Source organism: Cavia porcellus, unplaced genomic scaffold, assembly GCF_034190915.1.
Source record: "Cavia porcellus strain 051 isolate PalLab524CR breed Dunkin Hartley unplaced genomic scaffold, mCavPor4.1 scaffold_9, whole genome shotgun sequence".
Lineage (NCBI taxonomy): Eukaryota > Metazoa > Chordata > Mammalia > Rodentia > Caviidae > Cavia > Cavia porcellus.
In genome coordinates this window covers 50,998,852-51,019,975 of record NW_026947492.1, presented here as the reverse complement: position 1 = coordinate 51,019,975, position 21,124 = coordinate 50,998,852, and the positions used below count along the sequence as shown (strand labels likewise).

General features: G+C 36.0%; 1 protein-coding gene and 1 pseudogene across 1 annotated transcript in view; both read right to left on the bottom strand.

The window, feature by feature from the left end:
• Prcp (prolylcarboxypeptidase) overlaps positions 1–21,124 on the bottom strand; it is an 88,618-nt gene that overhangs the window by 33,583 nt on the left and 33,911 nt on the right. Inside the window, exon 2 of the mRNA XM_003468523.5 lies at positions 521–661. Within this exon, the coding sequence (XP_003468571.1) occupies positions 521–661 (141 nt within the window). The remainder of the gene's footprint in view (positions 1–520; positions 662–21,124) is intronic.
• Positions 18,962–19,173, bottom strand: LOC111756395 (U2 spliceosomal RNA; annotated as a pseudogene).

Sequence of the window (21,124 nt, the reverse complement as noted above, 5' to 3'; positions counted from 1 at the left end):
AAACTGGGATTTACAAAAAGAAATTTTAATTCAATTGTCCAAGAAAAGCATTCGCTTCTTTTCATTTGTAATTCCTTAAAGTTGAATATACAAACTTCTTGAATATCTGAATGTGTTTTTTGGCAAACTGTCTATTCATGTAGTTCTGCTATTTTTCTATTATTAGCAAGTTGGTCTTTTTATAATTTTTTTGAAGAACTTTATAAGTAAGAATTCTAATACTTAGCTTAGCATGGTGGTCACACCTGTAATCCCAATACTCTGGGAGGTTGAGGCAGAAAACTTACAAGTTTGAACTCAGCCTTGGAAACTTAGTAAATTAAATGAGACCCTATCTCAAAAAATTAATTAACTAGTAATTGATTTTAAAAAGTGGAGTGCAAAGGTCTTGAATTCAATCTCTCTACCATTTTAAAAAATAGTACTACTTGGTCATTTTATCCTACAAAACATTTTTTCTAGATAATCATAATAAAAGGCAAATCATATGAGCAAAGGAATTTCAGAAATCTGCACATACCGTGTTATTGCAAAACCAGACAATGTCGCCTTCATTACCAGTGTAGAAAAGTATTGATCCACCATCTTTTTCCCAGTGTTTAGCAGATATTAAGTAACGCTGCTTAAAAGTTTGGAGGTAGTTGAATCCAAAATGATCAACCTATAAAAAAAATACGTTTCAAAGAAAATTAATTAAGTGAGATGAATATGTGAGTAATTAATTTTTCCATTAAATCAACATATATAAAACAGCTAAATAAATTTTTGAACATCATTTGGCAATAGTATTAGTTTTATAAATAGTAATAATGATGTTATTTTGAAATTAATTTCTTCATATGGTTAGAAGAAGCAATGTGTGTTATTGGTAGTTAGGATTTTCAGTGCAAAACAAAAGACAAATTTATAAAATCAACTTGCTACTAAAAACACAACAATGACCCAGTGTGATGGTACATGCCCATAATCTCAACATTTGGGAGACCAAGGCAGAAAGATCACCATGAGTTTCAGACAGCCTGGGCTATACAGCAAAATCTTGTTAAAAAAATGATAATCGTTAGAATTGAATTGGAAATATAACTATGAGCCCATTATTTTTTGCATTTATTTTAAATTAACAAATAAAAATTATATGTTTAAAGCATACAATGTAACAAGTTGATATATATACATATATATATACAATAAAAAGTGGCTAAATTGAACTAATTATTATAAGTATTTCATAGGAATATTTAAAATGTACTTCCTTTTTAAAAAATATTATTTAAGGAGAAAAAAAACAGAAAAAGGGAACAAGTAATACAGAATTTAAAATAAATAAACAGGAAATCACTAGTTAATAGATTACATATTGTCATCTTAGAAATAGTTGTTCAAGTTACAAAATTAAAGCACATAAAGTGGACATTCAAACAGAGAGACGGCAAACAGTTCTGTTCAATGATCCAACAAAAACTCAGTAATATGGTTATCTATTTATACGCTTAAATATACATGCAGTCATATCCTTTAGAGCACTTTCTTTTCCTCTCTTTTTTACAATAACAATTACACATTTTGAGTTTTATTACTCCCACAGTTCTTATTACTTTTTTTTGAAGAGAATAAAATCAAATGTGACATAATAAAACAGAGTCAGTCAAATCAAAAGGATGGACATAGTACATGATGTCAAAACAGAATACAAGGTGATCAACAATGGTTACCATAATGCCTCTTGCTATCTTAAAAAGAATTGCCTACATCATCGGTTATAATAAAATTGAACAAAACAGTAAAAAACAAAACCAATAAAACCGAAACACTGGAGACATTACAGGACTTCAAAGGAAGATAATAGTCAAACCGGAATGGGCATCATAGTGAATCTTACTGTCTTCAAAGTTGTTGCCTATACTCTCAAACTTGGTACTATCAAGCAAAACAGAATAGAGCAAAATCAGTCAATACAAGATGGTGAGAGCAATACAGGTTTCAAATCACGTTAATAAGAAATCAACGTGGGTTACTATAATATATCCTGCTGTTTTTTATTTTTCCCTTAAAAAGATAAAAATAAAAAAATAAATAATAAAAACAGGACATAACAACAAAACAGCACAGGTCAGAACAGAACAATTTAAGCAACATAGTGTTTCACCACAAGATATCCCGACATAAAAGTAGTTACCATAGTGTCTCTTTCCTTGAAATATTTGAGTATAACTTTGTATGCTCTAGCATCAAACACATCAAGACAATGTAAAAACCATTCAAGAGAATGACAGTATTACAGGGTATTTAGACCCACTAACAGAAAACAAACAACGGTTTCTATATTATCTCCTTGTCTATAAAAGTTTTGTTTATATTTTCACATATAATAAAATCCAATAAGATACAATATGTTAAGATCAATGGAGACAGAAGAACAAAACCTTGATGGGAGTTCAAAAACAAGATGATATTAAATCAGCACTAGCTATTACATTGTCTTATTTTCTCCAAAATAGCTGTTCATACCATCACACACAATAAAATCAAACAGCCCAGAATAAAGCCATTACAATTAATGAATGAAAACATTATAAGCCTTCAAAGCAATATAATGGGGAATCATGATTACCACATACTTTTATGTATTATCATTTCTTACACTAGGGAAACTATTCGATATTTATACATGTGGGTTTGATTTATCTCACTTATGAGCATGGTCTCAAGCTGTGAACATTTATGTATAAATATCTCAATGTTATCATTCTTTATAGCTGAGTAGTACTCCATTGTATAAAAATACCACACCTTTTTTATCCATTCTTCAGTTGATGGACACTTAGGTTGTTTCCAAGATCTGGCTATTACAAATTGTGCTGCTACAAACACGGGTGTACATGTATCTCAGTGGTTCAATGCTTTCAGTTCTTCTGGGAATATGCCGAGAAGTGGAATAGCTGGAACAAATGAGACTTCCAATCCCAGCTTTTTGAGAAATCCCCAGACTAACTTCCACAATGGCTGCACCAGTCTACACTCCCACCAACAGTGCAGGAAAGTTCCCTTTATCCCACAGCCTCTCCAGCCTTTGTTCTTGGTGGTTTTCTTGATCCTGGCCATTCTTTCAGGAGTGAGATGCAGTCTCAGTGTGGTTTTAACTTGCATTTCTCTAATGACCAATGATGATGAACATTTTTTTCATGTATTTATTTGCCATTTGTATTTCTTCATCTGAGAAGTGCGTATTCATCTCAGATGTCCATTTTTGGATTGGATCTTTGAATTTTGGGGGTCTAAGATTTTTTACTTCTTTATATGTTTTAGACAAGAGTCCCTTGTCTGAGATCTTTGACCCATTTAGATTTTAATTTAGTACATGGTGATAAACATGGGTCTAGCTTTAGTTTTTGGCAAATGGAGAGCCAGTTTTTCCAGCACCATTTATTAAAGAGACTGTCGTTCTTCCAGTGAACCTGCTTGGCTCCTTTATCAAAGATAAGGTGGTTGAGTGTGTTTGTAGTTGTGGTTGTATCTTCTAATCTATTCCATTGATCTTCAGCTCTATTTTGATTCCAATACCATGTTGATTTTACTACTGTTGCTTTGTGGTATAACTTCAAGTCAGGGATTGTGATGCCTCCTGCCTTGCCTTTGCTGCTTAGAATTGCCTTCACTATTCTAGGTCTCTTTTGTTCCAGATTAATTTTAGGAGTGATTTCTCTAGATCTATAAGGTATGTTGATGATATTTTTATTGGGATTGCATTGAATCTGTAGAACAGTTTGGGGAGAATGGCCATTTTCACAATGTTTGTTCTTCCTACCCATGAACATGGGATGTCTTTCCATTTTCTGAGATCATCTTCAATTTCTTTATTCAGTGTATTGTAATTTTGCTTGTATAGGTCTTTCACTTCTTTCGTAAGAGTAATTCCTAAATATTTCATTTTTTTGCTTGCTAATGTGAAGAGTGTGGTTACTCTTATTTCCCTCTCTGTGATTTTGTTGTTCGTGTATAGGAATGCTATTGATTTCTGAGTATTGATTTTGTATCCAGCTACATTACTGAATTTATTTCTTGTATCTAAGAGTCTTTTAATGGAGTTTATGGGCTCTTCTATGTAGAGTATCATGTCATCTGCAAACAATGATAATTTAACTTCTTCTTTTCCTATCTTTACCCCTTTTATTTCTCTCTCTTGCCTAATTGCCCTGGCTAGTACTTCCAGTACTATATTAAATAGGAGTGGTGATAAAGGACATCCTTGTCTTGTGCCTGATTTTAAAGTAAAGGCTTTCAATTTTTGGCCATTTAGTATGATGCTGGCTGTTGGTTTGTCATAAATGGCCTTTATTATATTGAGGTAAAGACCATCTATTCCAATTTTCTGTAAAGTTCTTATCATGAATGAATGTTGGACCTTATCGAAGGCTTTTTCTGCATCTATAGAAATGATCATGTGATTCTTACTTTTGGCTTTATTGATATGGTGGATTACATTTATTAATTTACGTATGTTGAACCATCCTTGCATTCCTGGGATGAATCCCACTTGGTCATGATGTATAATCTTCTTGATGATTTGCTGCATCCTATTTGTCAATATTTTATTGAGGATTTTTGCATCTGTGTTCATTAGGGAGATCGGTCTATAGTTCTCTTTTTTAGTTGGGTCTTTCTCAGGTTTTGGTAGTAGAGTAATATTTGCTTGCAGGAATGACTTAGGAAGGACTGCTTCCCTTTCAATTTCATTGAATAGTTTGAGGAGTGTCGGCATTAGGTCTTCTTTGTATTTCTTGAAGAACTCTGCAGTGAATCCATCTGGGCCTGGGCTCTTCTTTGTAGGTAAGGACTTAATTACATTTTCAATTTCATTAACAGAGATTGGGTTATTCAACAGTTTTACAACCTCTTGATCTAGCTTTGGTACTTCATATGTTTCTAAGAATCTGTGTATTTCTTCTGTGTTATCAAACGTTTGAGAGTAGAGGTTTTCGAAATAGGTGTTGATGATCTTCTGTATTTCTATTGGGTCTGTAGTAATTTCACCTTTTTCATTTCTTATTGCATGAATTTGAGCTTTTTCTTCCCTTTTTTTAATAAGGTTGGCTAGGGGCTTATCAATTTTATTTATTCTTTCTAAGAACCAACTCTTTGATTCGTTGATTCTTTGGATTGTTTTCTTAGTCTCCATTGCATTGATTTCTGCTCTGATTTTTAGAATTTCCTCCCTTCTTTTGGCTTTGGGCTTTACTTGCTCTTCTTTTTCTAGCTGTGTGAGGTGTAGCATCAAGTTATTTATTTGTATTCGTTCTGATTTCCTGATGTGGGAACTCAGTGCAATAAATTTTCCTCTGAAGACGGCTTTCATTGCATCCCACAAATTCCGGTAAGTTGTATCTGCATTTTCATTTTCTTTTAGGTGTTGTTTAATTTCTTCTTTAATTTCTTCTTTGACCCACTAATTACTCAACAGTGTGTTATTCAGTTTCCATGTGTTTGTGGGATTTTTGCAATATCTTTTATCATTAATTTCTAATTTCAGAGCGCTATGATCCGATAACATGCAAGGGATGATTTCAACTCTTTTGCATTTGTTTAAATATGTTCTGTGAGCTAATATATGGTCTATTTTAGAGAATGATCCATGTACTGCTGAGAAGAATGTGTATTCTGATGTTGTTGGGTGGAACATTCTGTATATGTCTATCAAATCCATTTGTTCACAGGTGTGATACAGTTCCATTATTTCTTTGCTCATTTTCTGTCTGGTTGATCTGTCCCTTGGTGTCAATGGCGTATTAAGGTCTCCTATTACAATTGTGTTACTGATAATTTGAGTTTTCATTTCTGTTAATAGTTGTTTTATATAACTGGGTGCTCTGGAGTTTGGTGCATATGTATTTAAGATAGTTATCTCTTCCTCTTGGAGTTTCCCCCTAACGAGTATGTAGTGACCTTCTTTGTCCTTTATGGTCATTGTTGGTTTAAAGTTCACATTGTCTGCAAACAGAATGGCTACTCTTGCTTTTTTTTTTGGATTCCTGCTGCATGAAGTATTGTTTTCCATCCTTTGACTTTCAGTCTGTGAGTATCCTTCTGGGTTAGATGGGTTTCCTGTAAACAGCATATGGTTGGATTTTGTTTCTTGATCCATTCTGCTAGTCTGTTTCTTTTGATTGGTGCATTGAGACCATTTACATTAATGGTTATTACTTTTCAATGCTGGTTTATTGTGGACATGTTATCTCTCTGCTGTTGGATCTTTATCTTTCTGTTCTGTTTAATTATCTGCTTTGCTTAGTGGCTTTTTCTTTTGTGTATCTAAACTGTCTTTCAATATTTTTTGCAGGGTTGGTTTGGTGTTCATGAAGTTCTTCAGCTGTTCTTTGTCATGGAAGTATCATATTTCACCATCAATTTTGAATGATAGTTTTGCAGGATACATCAGTCTAGGTTGGAAATTATTTGGTTTAGGATCTGGAATACTTCACTCCATGCTCTTCTTGACTTTATTGTTTGTGCTGAGAAGTCTGCTGTGATTCTGATAGGGTTTCCTTTATAAGTTATCTGTTTTTTCTCTCTGACAGCTTTTAATAATCTATTCTTGTGTTGGACTTCTGGGATGGTGATTATTATATGTCTGGGTGTAGTTTTATTTTGGTTATGACTATTTGGAGTTCTATATGCTTCACTGATCCTGATGTCGGTTTCTGATCTCATGCTTGGGAAATTTTCAGCTATTACTTCTCTAAATATCCTCTTGACATCCTTTATGTTGTCTCCTTTTTCATTAATCCCTATCATTCTTATGTTATTTTTCTTTGCATCATCTTGCAGTTGTTGAGTTGTTGTTTCCTGATTCCTTGTTATTTTTAAAAGATCTTTCCTTTCCTGTTCACTAGCTGCAATCCTGTCTTCAAGGTCTGAAATTCTATCTTCACTTTCATTAAGGCGGTTTTTACAACTTTCAGTGGAGTTTTTTATTTCCTGTATATCTCTGTGCATCTGCATTATGTATTCTGTTTGTTTCTTATATTGCTCGTCTAGGGATTCTATCTTTTTGTTTAGTTCCTCCAATTTTTTATCTGTGTTTTCTTTAGATATATTCAGAATCTCTTTCATTTATCATTTCTTCTTTTACCTGGGAGATTATTTCGAGTTTGAATTTCTTTAAAGCTTCCTGGAGTTTCTTGTTAATTTCAGTAGCTATTGTGTCCGATATTTGAGGCAGATGGCATATATTTTCTTCTATATACATTGCTCCTAGGGTTTCTTGAGATGGGCTGGAGGTTTGAGGTTGTAATTTGATCTTTCGTTTTGTCATGTTCCTATATTTCTGTGTTTCAAGTGTTATTTGAAAGCTTCCTCAAGGTCTGTTGGAAATCCCCTTCTATGTTCACAGCTCCTGAGACTCTGGCACCCCATTACCCCAAGCCACTGGGGCTGTAGAATCAATGGCCCTCTTCTGCCTGTTTAGAACTCCGTAGTTTCAGATAAGCTGGGTGTCAGGGACACTGTGTGCCCCGCTGCTTGTTGGAAGCTCCACAGTTCTCCAAGTGCAGCTGGGATGGGGAGGCGGATGTAGATGCCTCAAACCCACTTATCCACTTCACTGCACCCGGAAGCCTGGAGGATCCCGAACAGTCTGGGCTTTGGGCAGAGTGCGCTGAGCACTTACCACAGGCCGTGGGGCCTCTGGAACCTGCAATGCTCCCCTGCTTGCTGAGATATCCTCAGTCCTCCAGACACATGAAGAGGCGGATGTAGGTCCGCCCAGCCCCTCCTGTGCACACCGATGGTGAGGTGCAGGAGTCCCAAATAGGCTGGACTCCGGGGATAGCATGCGCCCGCCTACTTGTTGGAAGCTCCACAGTTCTCCAAGTGCAGCCGGGAATAATACTTGTTTTATATAACTGGGTGCTCTAGAATTTGGTGCACATATATTTAAGATAGTTATCTCTTCCTCTTGAATTTTTCCCTTAACCAGTATGTAATGACCCTCTTCAGATCATTATTGCTTTGAAGTACACATTGTCTGCAAACAGAATAGCTACCCCTGCCTTCTTTGGGTTCCTGTTGCATGATATATTGTTTTCCATCCTTTGACTTTCAGTCTGTGAGTATCCTTTTGGGTTAGATGAGTTTCTTGTAGACAACATATGGTTGGATTTTGTTTCTTGATCCATTCTGCCAGTCTGTTTCTTTTAATTGGTGCACTGAGTCCATTTATATTTATGATTATAACTGTTATATATTGGCTTATTGTTGACACGTTATCTTTCTGCTGTTGGATCTTTATCTTTCTGTTCTGTTTAATTGTCTGCTTTGCTTAGTGGTTTTTTCCTAAGTGTATCTAAACTGTGTTTCAGTATTCTTTGCAGAATTGGCTTGGTGATTATGAAGTTCTTCAGCTGTTCTTTGTCATGGAAGTGTCTAATTTCTCTATTGATTTTGAAGGACAGTTTTGCAAGGTACATCAGTCTAGGTTGAAATTCATTTTCCTTTAGGATCTGAAATACTTCACTCCATGCTCTTCTTGACTTCATTGTTTGTGTTGAGAAGTTTGCTGTGATTCTGATAGTCTTTCCTTTATAGGTGATCTGTCTTTTCTCTCTGAGAGCTTTTAGTATTCTATTCTTATGTTGGATTTCTGGGATGGTGATTATTATATGCCTGGGTGTAGCTTTATTTTGGTTATGGCTATTTGGAGTTCTATATGCTTCACTAATCCTAATGTCAGTTACCATTATCATGTTTGGGAAATTTTCAGCTATGACTTCTGTGTATAGCCTTTTGATATCATTTGTGCCGTTCCCTTGTTTTTCATTTATCCCTATTAATCTTATGTTGTTTTTCTTTGCATCATCTTGTAGCTGCTGAATTGTTATTTCCTGATTCCTTGGTTTTTTTTTTTAAAGATCTTTGCTTTCCTGTTCAACTGCAATCTTGTCTTTGAGGTCTGAAATTCTGTCTTCACTTTCATTGAGTTGGTTTTGACAACTTTCAATTGAATTTTTCATTTACTCTATATCTCTTTCAATCTGCCTCATGCATTCTGTTTCTTAAATTGTTCATCCTGAGATTCTTTTTGTTTTGTTCCTCTAATTTTTTAACTGTGTCTTCTTTAGATGTGATCAGCATGTCTTTCATTACTTTTATCATTTCTTCTTTTACTGGGAGATTATTTCTAGTTTGAATTCCTTTAAAGCTTCCTGGAGTTGCTTCTTTATTTCAGTTGCTAATATTACAGGTATTTCAGGTGTATGGCATGTATTTTCTTCTATGTACATGGCTCCTAGGGTTTCTTGGGATGGGCTGAAGCTTTGAGATTGAATTTTGGTCTTTCATTTTGTCATTTTCCTATATTTCTGTGTTTCATGTGTTTTTCTAAAGCTTCCCCTGGATGTGTTGCAAATCGTCTCCTATGCCCTAGGCTCCTGGGACTGAATGGAGGTTGCTGAGCATGGTCCAGTCAGGCCCTCAGGCCCTCCTGTGTTACCTTCAGTGTTCCAGGTAGCTGGCTAGGCACCGACCTACTGTGGATGATGGGCTGAAACTCGGACCAATGTCCTAAAACTTCACCTGCTCTCCACTCCCATAATTGAAGAAGGTCACAGGGGTAATCTATCAGGCCATCAAGTCTAGATTGGCTGGGCTCTGGGCGGCTCCTTGAGCTCTGGGAGCAATGATCTTAACACAATGTCCCAAGCATGGGATGGCACACAAACTCACCCCAGCCACCAGCTGAGTTTCCCGGTTCCGGTTCCCCTTCCAGAAAAGGTCGCTGGACATGTCCCAGGCAGGCCTGAGACCTGCCACGTGAGCACTGCCTAGTGTGGCTGGGCCCCGGGTGGCCCCTTGAGCTCTGGAAGCAATGATCTTAACACAGTCTCCTGGGCTCTGGATTACTTCCTTGTTAAAAATACTTTATTTACTTATACTTTTGGTACTGGGAATCAAACTCAAGACCTTGTGCTTGCCAGAAAGGTGCTGTGCCCATGAGCTATCCTCAGCCCTGAAAACCTACTTCCAAGGTAGAAATGTTGAAGACATAGGGGTACGCAAAGAGTTCATGAACAAAACCCAAACTGAATGGGATGTACTTCAAAGAATTAATAACTGGGATCTCACTTCATTCAAAAGTTTTTTCACATCAAAAGAAATCACCAACAGAGTGAAAAGAAAACTTAGCAATTGAGAAAAATTTAGCCAACTGTCTTTCAGACAAAGGACTTCTACCTAGAACATATAAAGAACTGAAAAAAAATCAGGCCCCCAAAATTCAAAGACCCAATCAAAAATGGGCATCTGAGATGAATACATACTTCTCAGATGAACAAATACAAATGGCAAATAAATAAATGAAAAAATGTTCAACATCACTGGTCACTTGAGAAATGCAAATTAAAGCAACACTGAGATTCCATCTAACTCCAGAAAGAATGGCTGTCATCAAGAACTCAATCAAGTGCTGCCAGGGGTGTGGGGGAAAAGGAACACTTCTCCACTGTTGGTGGGAGTGTAGACTGGTACAACCACCATAGAAATCAGTGTAAAATTTTCTCAAAACAAAAATATCTCCATTTGATACAGCTATTCCCTTCTTGGTAATTCTTAGAAAAATTGAAAACATCATGCCACAGTGATATATGTGCAACTATGTTTACAGTAGCACAATTTGTAATAGCTAAGTTGTGGAAACAACCCAAATGCCTATCAACCACAACACTGATTGAAAAAAAGATGTGGTATTTTTATATAATGGATTATATAAATACTCAGCTATAAGGAAGCATAACCTTAAGGCTTTTATAGGTAAACAGATGCTACTTGAGACCATACTTACAAGTGAAATAAATCAAACTGTGCATGTGTAAATATTGTGTTTTCTCTCTAGTATAAAAAACTGAAAGAGCAAATACAATCCAAAATGTACAATAGATATTGTGAAAATGAAAGAAGAAACTGATCAAAAGGAAGAACAATTAGGATGGAGAAAAGGAGAAAAAGAAGGGTAAGATTTTATATATCTATATGTGTGTGTGTGTGTGTGTGTGATTATACTACTAATCTGTTAACTCATCAAAAAGAACCATTTGTATTCTCATTGTTTGATCATTTCTTCATGCCTATATCTTGTAATCTGTGCAACTACTTTGAAGATAACAATATGCATTACTGTTAATCTATTAACCACTGTTAAATTATTATTTTGTTCTGAAATTCTGTATCATCATTTTTATTCTTTGTTTTTAAAATTTAAAAAAATCCAATTAACAAATAAGTTTTAAAATCTGCTTTCAGCAATTTTCAATTATATAGTATGTCTCATTGATTTTTAAAATACAGATAACCTTTAGTGTCTAAATTTTTATTATTCAAACTTTTAATATCCAAATTCAAAAACTACATAGACCACAGAAAAAGTCTATAAACACTGTCACTCTCATACCAATAAGTATTTTAAATGCCAGGATTTGGAAGTCTAATACCACTCCCATTAAAAGGACTAGGGCTTGTTAGCAAATGGCTGATTGATGTTGGGAACAAGGAAGTTACCAGAAAAGCCTATCTATCTTGTTGTGTAAAGAAGTGTCCAAATATTAGTAGATATACATTAATCAGCATAAGAGCTAATTACAAAGGACTACCATTCACTGGCATTTTAATAAACTGAACACAAAGCAAGCAGAACATTAAAAGAATAAATATCAATTTAATAAAACATTTGATTTAATAAACAATTTATTAAAACATTCGATTCATAAAAATATTTTTAAAAGCAAAATTTCACTTGCCACCACTTACAGAATCAATTATAAACAATTTCTTTATTTGAAGGTGGCAATTAAAGAGTGAAAAATTCAGTATTTAACCTTCCTTTCCAATGGACTTTTAATCCAGAGCACCAGTTAGTCCCAGCTGATAAAGAAGCACTGTTTAATCAAAAGTCAGCTAATATAGAAAAAATTGGAAAAAATGACAGTTCTGCAAAGTTACTGATTCAAGCAAGAATTATCAAATAGTGTTAAATGCATTATTGTTAGGATGATAGAAAAGTGAATATTTATACAGTATAGTGTTAAAGTGACACCCCAGAGACTGTTCTCTTGTTACAAGGGGAAATGTAACTTTATAAGGAAAGAACAGACTGTCAACACTTTACCCTAGTGATAGATGTTAGCATCACTAATGGCAGAGGGGATATAGCTCTTCCCATGTGCATCATGAAACACATATCACCTTGCATTCTCATGATGAAATATTCAGTTTGTGTGTTAATTTAGATTTTAGATCTAATGACCAGATTCCAGGAAGCACAGAGGGGACGTAAGTAAATTGAAAATACTCATTATTTTCTGAAGTTGAAACATTTTATAAGGCAATGGCAAGGCAATATCATTCCCTTTTGAATCTCTTAGATTAAATGAATTTTAAGGAACATAATAAGATGCGATGTATGATCCTAATTGGAACAAGCTAAATGTAAATAACAATGTAGGGACAATTGGGATAAATTTTAAAATAAACCAAGTATTAGATGACATTAAAGACTTTTTAATGTGGCCATATTATTCTGGCTGAATAGGATAAAGCTTCTATTTTTTATAGCTACACCCAAAAAAATTTAGAGATAGACTATCACATTGTCTTATTTGACAATGCCTCATCATAAAAAAGGTGAATTTGGAAGAACTGAAGCTCTATCTATACTGAAAGAGACAAAACATACAATCTACTGAGACTTAGCAAGACATATAATACAAAACACTTCAAAAAAGACAGTAATTTTATTTTTATACTAGATTTTATTGGTACATTTTAGATAAGCGTAACTATCACATCCATCATAGAGAATTTGTATCTGTACATGATAAAACTTGTTTCCCCCAATTCTTCTACCCTCCTTTCACTCCCTCTTCCTTCCCCCATTTACAAAGCTTTGTCTCCATGTTTTCCTTCTTTTCTCATTTTTTTACTTTTCTCTTCTTTACTTTCCCCTCCCTTCTCCTTGTTCTCTCTTTATTTGAACATTTTCCTCATATTTCAAAATACATTTTGGTCCTTATTCACACTTTCAGTTTCTCACACAAGAGAAACAGTGTGGTATTCACACATCTGTATCTGATTTATTTCATTTAAGAGTATGGACTCAAGGTGCATCCATTTTCCTAGAAATGTCTTGAGTACATCCTTCTTTGTGGCAAAGTAGTATTCCATTGTATATAAAAACACATTTTCTTTATCCATTTACCAGTTGATTAGCACTTGGGTTGTTTCTACAATTTGGCTATTAAAAACTGTTCCAGTATAAATATATATGTATATATGTCGCTGTGGAATGACTCTTCTAATTCTTTTAGGAAGAAACCCAGGAGGGAAGTGGCTGGGTCAAATGAAACCTTTAGTCCTAGGTTTGGGGAAATTTCCACACTGATTTCCACAGTGTTTGCACCACTTTACACTCCCACCAACAGTGGAGAAGCGTTCCTTTTTCCATATATCCCTGCCAGCATTTGTCATCTCTTGATTCCTTGATAATAACCATTCCTTCTGGGGTGAGATGGAATCTCAGCATTGTTTTAATTTGCATCCCTCAAATGACCAGTGATGCTGAACTTTTTTCATGCATTTATTTGCCATTTGTATTTCTTCATCTGAGAAGTGTGTATTCACCTCAGATGCCCATTTTTGGATTAGGTCTTTAAATCTGGAAGAAGATCAGGCCAGGAATATAGCTCAGAGGCAAAGCACCTGCCTGCCAAGTATGAAGTCCTGAGTTCAATTCCCAGTACCACCCCCAAAATCAATAAATTTGCAAGAAGGCAATAATTTTAAACTTATGTGAAACTTTAGATTTTTTTATACTTTAACTCTTTTAACTCATTTAAAATATAATTATCAACTTCTATACCATGGTAAGATTGGTAAATCTGAGTTTACAGGGTTTCCTCACAGTATGAAGCCCCACAAAGCCTTTAAGATCTTGAGGGCTGAATTCCTCAGTCCTTCGAGGAACAGAAATGAAAGCAGCGCTTGGTCAGCAGACACAGGCTGCTGTTCTAGCCACTGTTCCAGCCTCCTCAGAGCAGGGCTTATTCTGATCTCAACTAGAACCTGCAATATTTTCCTAGGAAGGTGGCTCCATCTATACACACACACACACACACACACACACACACACACACACACACTTATGCTTCACATGTTGCAGGTCCCAAAATGCAAGTGTCTCAAAATACAAGTGTCCTGCCATATATATTTCTAAACTACAGACTGCATAATGATATCTGTGTGCCTATTATGTTATTTATTCAGTTGCTCATTCAACAAGCATGGACTGAACTGGTTTTCCAGACCACATACTGACCTAAGAAATGGAATAAAGAATAGGTTTTTCAGATATGGCAGTCCATGCCTATATTCCCAGCACTGGGGAAGCTGAGACAGGAGGATTGCCATGAGTTCAAGGGCAGCCTGAACTACACAGCAAGACCTTGTCTCAAAAACAAAAAATTGGTTGGACCACAACCCCTGAATTTATTTTAAACTAACTGAATTCATCCACTTTGCCTAAAAAATAAGAGAAAAGAACAACAGAAGAAAGATATGCTGCCAGCTGTTCCTCCCACACACACTGTAGCAATTCTCCATGTGAGATACATCCTTCTCCCTGTGAGGTCCCCAGCCAGCAGCACAGATCACCTGGAAAGATGTTAGAAATGCCATCCCTCTGTATGAATCCCAGATATACTACATCTGAGACTATTCAGGTAGAACCCAGTAATCTTTGCTGCAACAAGTTCTAAAGGTAATTATGATGCACAGTGGAAGTTCTGACACCAGTGAGTTAGAATAAGCATCAAAACAAGATATGAATCTGTGTTTCTTTTTCTTGATCAAGTCTTCAGAATATCTTTAATATTGCAAACATCTCTCTATGCTGAATGAGCCTCCACTATGGGTTGGTTCCACTCAACAGAGCCCCCAAATACAAGTCAGCTTCATCATATGAAGCTCAACAACAAAAACATAATTTCAACAAGGGAAGAATGACTGTTAGGTCATTCTAATTCTAATAAGATACCTTCACATGGAATTTTCAAAGAGAGCTTTCCCACACTGCACCCACCAACTTTGAAACCTAGCCTTCATATAATATATTTTTAACTTTGAAAGCAGCCTACAAAGAGTCACATCTCAATAGTCCAGTTTGCAACTTTCAAATTTAAAAATCTGACGCTGTGTTTATGTATGTCATGTTAAATAAAAGTAGTAAAAAGTTCTCGCCTGAAGAAAACTTTCCATGTAGAATTACAAGTTCCATCCTTCACAGGAATATTAAAACAAAAAAAAAAACCAAATTTTTTTTTTTTGGTCACACCCAGGGTACACTGCTCCTGGCCAGCAGCCTTAACTGCAAAGAGTGGGGGAAGAAAGATGAGTCCTCCTAGAATAGAAGGAAAGTGAGCTTGTGCTGGGAATAAGCAGAACTGAACTTGAGTCCCTACTAACTGTAAGGCTAGACAAGTCAGTTAACCCCTCTGAGTTCCAATATCATCCTGTATAAAATAAAGACTATATCATTAAGACTTGCTGTGAGAATACATAAAAACATATCTAAGTACCAGACATAAATTCCTAATATATAGTAAGCTTTCACTAAATGTTAGTTCCCCATCCCATTTGCACACTAACCTAAAAAGAAATATTTAGGCAAGCGATAATGATGCTCTTCAGAGAATTACAGGAAGTAGTCTTAAGACTGTCCACATCTCCAGTAATTTTAGTGCTTTGCCAAAACAACTTAAAATATACAATGAATTATCTTTTGCACAAAATGAATTTACTTTTTTTTTTTTTTTTTTGGCTCCTTCCTATAAAACTATAGCACTTAATACTGCTCAGGCACACAAGGGCCAGTGTGCCCCCTGCTGTTCAGGACTGAGACCCACACGCTACTCCCAGTTCCCTGCTGAGTAGATTTTCTAAATCACAACACAATTTGATCAGTGTTGCTCAGCTCAGGAAACGAGGCTGAGAGAGATCGAGTGACTTGGCCAAGGTCAAAGGGGAGCTGGAACTTTAAGTCACCTTTGTAATTTGGTTTGCTGAAATAGCTAAAATAAGCAATGGTACTATAAAAGTAACACAAGCACGAACTCAAAAAGGAAAGCTAGCCCTAGTTACGCACAACAGTTCTTTCTAGAATATGGTCCAAGAAAAGGTGCCTCCCTCCTTCACCGCATGGAGATGAAGTCAACCTGTGAGAATGGGCCCAAGAAGGAGCAAAGAAAATATTTTTTAATGGAATTTATTGTGACAATAATAGTTATTTGGATTTCTAAACTGCTCAGAACAAAGTTCTCATCCAGAAAAACTGGTGATAATATTCCATCTCTGATGCATAGTTTGGGTGCCGGTTTGGGGTGAAAAGGATGAAAGAAATAACACAGAGACCTTAGCACATGCTGGCTTTGTGTGCTGCTTACACGGTTCACAGAGCTGTCCCACTGTGACTTGGGAGCATTTTTATAATACCAGTCTTAGAGTGCTGCTGACTTTCAGAGAGTGGGTAATTTACCCAAAGGGAAATTACTGATAACAAGAGATCAAAAATAATCCTTTTCAAGTGCTTTTGACACCTACCTACTTAGTCCTTAGTCTAACAAAACTCAGATCTGTGCTTTGCTCATAATTACACGCTACAGAGCAGGTGTGGTAGCACACGTCTGTAATCCCAGCATTCCAGAGGATGAGGCCATGAGTTTGAGGCCTGCTTGGGTTATGTACTGAGTTCAAGGTTAGCTGAACTATATAGCCAAAGCTTGTCTCAAACAATAATAATGACAGTAGCAATAATAATAATGACAGTAGTAATGATAATAAGGTCTGACAGTGGCTTCAGACTTTGGCAGGAAACACACAGCTATCTTTCTCCTAACTTTGCAATATGATGAATAAAACCACCAGCCATCTATTGACAAGCACACTAAAAAATAAGTGAAATGACAGAACTCAGTGGCCACTATTGTATTGTTTTAATTCATTTAATTAAGCCACTGATAAAAATAAAATGACATTAACTCTTTTGCATCAGTCTTTGATTTCAGAACTCACCATACAGTTGGTTTCATTTAAGCACCTAGATATATAATAGCTAACAGAAATTTTACTCAAGATAGGGAAAGTATGCTCAGGACAAAAAAAAAAAAAAAAAATGAACTCACAAACCCAACAAATCAAAGTATCCTGAAGGTAGGCTCTCTGTATCTCATTCCAATCTAGAGATGCTGAAGCAACTAAGATCCTCTTTCCCCCAACTTGAGATGTTTGTCCTATATTTGTTTGGCAATTGTAGTGTTACTTTCCATTAGCACTCTTAAATAGAGACTCACAACATCTCTGCCAAGTTTGAGCTCCCCCAAAGGGGTGAATGCCTTCATGTTGGATGGCCACAAACTCCCAGAGAAGGACCTGGAAGGAAAGGAGAGTTCAGGCGAGCCTTAGGTGTATGGGTTGGAAAGGGGAGATTTTCAGGGTGGGGGGGCCTATTAAACTGTCCTTCACACAAGGCTAGTCGCAGAGCTAGAGCAAGATCACAGAGCAATGTCTCATCTTATAAGGCAAATAATCACCTGTGGAATGACTCCCTCTTTATCTCCATTTTACTATGTTAAGACCTTGCAAAACTTGTTTAATATTCTGCAAACACAAGAAGTATTAGAGACTAAATTTGACTTAAAGAGTTACATGTGAACTAATATTCTTTGATGACAATGTCATGGTGATGGGGAATTATGATGAATCAATTCAAGAAAAAGATGAGTCTGAGAAACAGAAATTGCCTTTCTCTTCTCCTCGATGCTAATCCTAAGGTCCAGTTTCCACTTTTTGGTCTGTTTTGTTTTATTTTGTTTTGTTTTGCTTTGCTTTGCTCTACTGCTGGTGGTTTAACCCAAAGATTTTCCCATGCTAGGCACATGGTCTACCATTGAGCTACACCCTCAACCACAGTTTCTACTTGAACAAGACAAGAGTTTCTTCAGAAACGAATGAAATTAATCATCTTTTAAATAAGAACACACTACTCTTCTTCAAATACTCCTTTGTTCTTACTAAGCAAGAAATACAATTGCATTCCCTTCTTCCCATATTATTTTCTGTAACATGCCTAAACCTTAAAAAAGGAACTCATAGAAATATAATATTTATTTAATGAAATGCAATGGGGAAAGGGAAAAACTGATACAGGAAAGCCCATCATGAAAGAATGGGCAATCCAGCTTCCTCCACTTGTAAATGCATAGTTTGAAAGACAAGACAATAGTTACTACAATATCTTTATACACTGTATAAATTAACTATAAACAGTTACTAAATGAATGTAGTACTATAACAGTGGTTCAACATATTATTGAGCATGAGGTCTCCTTCTTATTGTTAATTTTTATAGACATTTTAATGTATTTTAAAATAAGTGAGAAATTATAAATTCAATTGTGGTTAAATACCATCTAATTACTTTTTTTTTTTTTGGTCTTTTTTTGAGATAGAGTCTCGTTATGCAGTTCAGGCTGGCCTAGAGCTCACTTTGCAGCTCATGCTAATCTCAAACTTGCAATGATCCTCCTGCCTCAGCCTCCTGAATGCTGGGATTACAGTCATGTACTACCATGCCCAGTTTTTATGTTTTTATTTTAAAAAGAAAAAACAGTAAAAACGATGCAGAATTTCAAAACAAGATAATAAGAAATTAACAATAGTTAAATTTTTAAAAAATAATAATCTGCTTGATGGGAAAATGAATTCAGACATCCTCATCAATAACTCCAACAGTGCTCAGTAACCTGCTTTTGACCAAGGATTTGAGGGCCCCAGTGAGGAATCACATTCTAACCTGCTAAAATGTTATGAAATCAAAATGCTCCCTGCTCTACTGCTAAAACACAGGTTGAGACAGTTTTCCCTTTGGGACACCTCAAGTTCCAGTAGGCCAAGAAATAACATGTTTTGTCAGGCAGCAGTTCATAGTTCATCAGAAAATTCTGCCCATTGGCTAAACAGCTTTGTAAGAGGAGAATACAATCAGTAACTTCCGGTGGCTGTGGGAGCTTTGCTCCACTAGAATTAAACTGATAAGAACAGATACTACACTTGATCTTAGCCAAAAGGCCGAGAAGCGACGCTTCACTAGCATTACTTGGCCACAGACTCTGCTCTCAAGGGGAAATGCCACTGCGATGATTAAATACATACATTTTGGGGAATGCTATACCATCAGAGGGCGCTGTTGCATAAGAAGAAACATGGAGAAATCATTAAGTTTTGAATCAGATTCACGAAATTTAGGATATGATAGGAATTTAGATCTTCAGCCAGATTCTTGGATAAAACACAGACACAGAGATACCAATCGTTTTATATCGTTCCTTCCTAACTAAAAATATATAAACTACACTGAACTATGGCAATCGTCATGGGGAGTGAGGGGGAGATAACCCAGAGCATTCACAATGAGCTACACCCCAAGTTTCTCAGTTATGCAGGCTGAGCTCACACTCGTAAATCCTCATGTCTCAGCCCCTCAGAATGCTGAGTTTATGGGGTGGACCACTATGCCCAGCATCATCTCCTTTCTTTTTAAAGTCATAGTTCAAATTGCATGCTATTCAAAATCAGGATAGCAGTTATCACTGCAGGGAGCAAATAACTTGAAAAAACAATGAAGGGATCCTCAAGTTAGAATGATATATTTTTCTATAGTACAGTAAAATATTTACAGATTTGTGAGCATTCAAAATTTCATTTACATAGAATTTTATGTTTATGCTATGCTTACATTTCTATTGCACTATATAAACATTTGGATATTATATTATTCTATATTAGATCAATATTAAACTTTTCTTTCATTTAAAAATATTTACTTAGGCACTGAATGGTAGGCATTAAGGGAAGAACCAACATACAATTCCTTCTCTCAAATTCAAGCCTAACAAAAGTGATGAATATACTAACCACAGCCACATAATAGTGCAGTTAAGTTCCACACACAAAGTGTTATGAGAGCTCAGAAGCAAAAGTAAAGCCAGATATGGTGGCACACACCTATAAACCTAGCACGTAGGAGGCCAAAGCAGGACAGCCACAAGTTTGAGGCCAGTCTGGACTACTTAGTGTATTTAAGCCCAACCTGGAATACACAGAAAGAGCCTCCTGTCTCAAACAAAGCCAAGTACTTTCCTGCCTAAGGGAATCATGGACAGCATTACCAAGTAGGCAAAATGTGAGCTGAACATTGAAACCTAACGAATTTTCTCAAATACAAGAGATAGAAAAGCATTTCAAACAAAGGGAGCAAAAATATTTATTATGGCTTAGATCTAAAGTGTCCCCCAAAAGTCTAATATGTTTGGAAGGTCACTGGATCATAGGAATGTTCTTGAGCGGGTAAGTCCAGTAGCTAAATGGGCTACTTGCAGGTCAGACCTGGCAGGTCAGACCTGCCTCACCGAGGCATGACCTACAAGGATAGAACCTTGTCCCTGGATCCTCCTTTCTCTCACTCTTTGCATCTGGGCTGCAATGGAGTGAGCAGCTGTCTTCAATTATGCCACTTCTTAGACCAGCCAGCCAGATTGAATCCACTGGAAACTACCAGCCAAATAAATCTCTCCTCCTTAAGATGCAGGTGTTGATATTTTGTCCTAGCAATGAGAAAGTGTCCAATACAATGTAAAATGAACTGAACAAAGCAAGCATAACTCAAAAGCTGTTGTTGCTTTCTAATAGAAAATATATGTTATATAAGGGGAAACAAATGGGAGATAAGATTAGATTTATCAGGCTACTATCAGACTTAGGTGAAAATCTTCCTGAAAGAGAAACTTAACTGAAATGGAAATCTTTTATTAAACGACCAGTGAATGAAACAGGACCACTAGGAACAGACTATCAAGGCAAGTTTTGTCTGTCTGTCCACTATTAAATCACCAAGAACAATGTTTGGTATATAGTAGATCATCAGTAAATACACAAAATCAGAATTAATAATGAACGAATGAATGAATGAACACAGAATGGATGACTGCACACATACATTCTAGTTTTGCAAGTGGTATAAAAACAGACTAAC